Here is a 2,671-nt window from a genome sequence, read left to right as displayed (position 1 = left end):
TGGAAGAGGACTGGGCACCATTTTAATGCAGTAGAAGCTTTGTCTCTTAAATTTTAAATACCTCTGTTGTGTATCTTAACGTCAGGAAACATGCCCCCAGACCCTGAGACCAGGAGGCCGCTTCCTTCCCGGGGATGGGGGGAGGGGTGGCAGACGGAGGGCCAAGGCGAGGGCAGCTGCGATCCGCCCTGAGCCTCCGTCAGAGTCTGAGCAGGAGGCCGGTGGCCGCGGAGCCCCTGCAGGGGGCCGGCACGTCCCCGCAGGCCCCTCGGCCCCCGGAGCAGGCACCCTCCGGGGTGCCCCGCTCCTCCCCTGGGGGTCCCCTCGGGCCCTGCAGCCGCTGCTGCCGTTCGTGGGCCTGCCGGGCCCGGCTGGCGATGGCGCGCACGCGGCTCTGGCTGCGGGAGGACGAGCGCCGCAGGAAGCCGGGGGCACCGGGCACCCCTTCCCCAGCGCCACTCAGGCTGGTGGGCGAGGTGATGTCACCGGCCTGCTGGAAGCCCGTGAGCCAGCGCAGCTGCTCGGTCAGGGCGTCCCGTCGCGCCCCCCGCACCGCCCGCCCCTCCCTCGCCAGGCCCAGGCTTCGGCCCGGGATCTCCACTTGAGGGGCAAAGTCGTCAGCAGTCAGGTCCCCCAGGCTCTTGGACTTGGCGGCTGCAGGGCAGTCCCGGAGGCCTACCAGGGGGAGGCGGCCCCAGGGTGGCCTAGGGGCCAGCGGACGGGGCTGAAGCTCTTCCGGCGCCGTGGGCAGCTGGCTGGCAGCCCGCAGGTTAGGGCTGGATTTGCTCTTGGTCACAGCAGGCAGGTCCAGGCGGGCGGCCGTGGCCGAGCAGGGTCGCAGGGGCAGGCGTCCTGCTGGAGCCCCGGAGACGCTCTCACGGCCCAGGCCCAGGCCCGGCAGGGAGAGGTCGATGACCGTGTCGCTGGAGGACACGCTGGAGGATGAAGACACGCTGTCTCGGTGGCCGCCCGGTTCCAGCCGCCGCCATAGCCGGTCTCCAGCCGTGGCGTCCGAGTACACGGTGGGGCAGGGCCCGGCCAGGGGCCGCCATCCGCCCGGGATCTCCGGGGGCACCTTCCCATCGCCGTCAGCCCTTCTGACCGTCTGGCTGCCGGGGGCCCCCTCGCAGGCTCCCCCTGGGCCCCCACCGTTGTACACCCGCCGATGGCTTTCTGGGGCTTGCTCCGTGTCCCCTCTGCTCTGGGTCCTGAGTTGGAAGGGCGTGGGAGCTCCCAGAGCCACCACAGGGGGGCTGGCCACTTCGGCGGCAGGTCCCGACGGGCACGGCAGCCCTCCCGGGGAGGGGCTGGGGGGGGCAGCCACCAGAGGTGGGGGGCCGGGGCCCGGGGCTGGCTCCTCGGCAATGGTTTCCAGGCCACGGAGGGAGGAGCCCGGCCTCTGCGCGGAGAAAGGGCGGGTGTCTGTGGACGAGAGGAGAGGAGCGTGTCGGGCTCATCCCCCAGGGACGGTGCCCGCAGAACCCCCAACAGCCAGGCCCCTCGGTGGGCACGCAGCTGCCCCCCACCCTGCCCTCCGGCTCTGCCGCTGCTGGGGCTGGGGGGGGTGGGGTGGTGGGCCGACGGGCCTGTGGCCACGGGCAGGGTCCACGGGGCCCGGCCGACAAGCCAGGCCGGGGACGGCACAGGGTGCACGGGGGACCGGGGGACCGGGCCCCATTACCTGGCACTCGGCTGCTCTCAGTCCCTAACTACAGAGGCAGCGTGGGGACAGAAGGGAGAACAGGGTGGTCAGCATAGGGGTGGGGCTGCCCGGTGGACAAACATCGAGGCTGGGCGGGTGCAGGGATGGCGGGGAGGGGACAGCTCAGCTTTCAGCCCCTCCACAGGCCGGGGTCCAGTCACAGCCGGTGCTCAGCGCGGCTCAGGCCATAAATGAATCCCCAGGGCCGAGCAGGTGCCGTCTACTCCACTCGACACCCTGGGTACCGTCCGGGGGTCTCGGGGGCGTCGGGGGCCGCTCTGCAGGGCACCACCGACCCACGCCGGACTCGCCGGAGGCCTTCGGTGCAGAGTCGGGGGCCGGACACCCGCGGCCCGGCCCCGGAGGGAGACGAGGGGGGCTGGAAGCTCCCCCGGGTCTTAGGAAGGGCATCCAGGGCAGCCGGGTCATGGGGGCACTGGGGGGGGGGGGGGGGGGGCAACCAGCCCCCGGGGCCGCGGTGGTCAGACCTGCGCTCGCTTCCCTGGCCGCTTAGGGGCTGGGGGGGGGGGGGGGGATCTGCGCGGGCAGGTCGCAGTCAGCGGGGGACGGGGTGCTGGGGGCTACGGGGGCCCCCGGGCAAGCAGGGAGCAGCGGGAAGTAAAGCCACGACGAGCACACGGAGGCGGCGGTTTGGGCGCGGCAGCGCAGCAGACTCCGGCCCGGCCATGCCGAGGGGCGGAGTGGGGGCAGCACAGAGGACGCCGCGGAGGAGCGTCAGGTCTTACCGGCGGAGAGCGTGGAGGATTTACTCCTAATCTCCTCCAGCTTTTGAACGAACAAGGCATTCATCTCCCGCTGCAGGGCCCCTGCCTGCCTGCGGGCGCCCTCGGGCCAGCGGGGGGCCACCTCGGGGCCGCCCAGGCTGCCGGAGTCCGAGGACACAGAGCCGCCGCCGCCACCGCCGCCGCCGCCCGGACCCTGCCACCGGGCCCCTCTGCCTCTCCCCGC

General features: G+C 72.8%; 1 protein-coding gene across 1 annotated transcript in view; it reads right to left on the bottom strand.

Annotated features, from left to right (window-relative positions):
- Window positions 1–2,671, bottom strand: part of PLCH2 (phospholipase C eta 2) — a 29,246-nt gene continuing 26,575 nt past the window's right edge. The window contains exon 21 of the mRNA XM_040471507.1: window positions 1–1,422. Coding sequence (XP_040327441.1) covers window positions 200–1,422 — 1,223 coding nt within the window. The 3' untranslated portion in view covers window positions 1–199. The remainder of the gene's footprint in view (window positions 1,423–2,671) is intronic.

Source organism: Herpailurus yagouaroundi, unplaced genomic scaffold (genome assembly GCF_014898765.1).
Source record: "Herpailurus yagouaroundi ecotype Mexico unplaced genomic scaffold, PumYag 77, whole genome shotgun sequence".
Lineage (NCBI taxonomy): Eukaryota > Metazoa > Chordata > Mammalia > Carnivora > Felidae > Herpailurus > Herpailurus yagouaroundi.
This window is presented reverse-complemented; position numbering and strand designations above follow the sequence as displayed.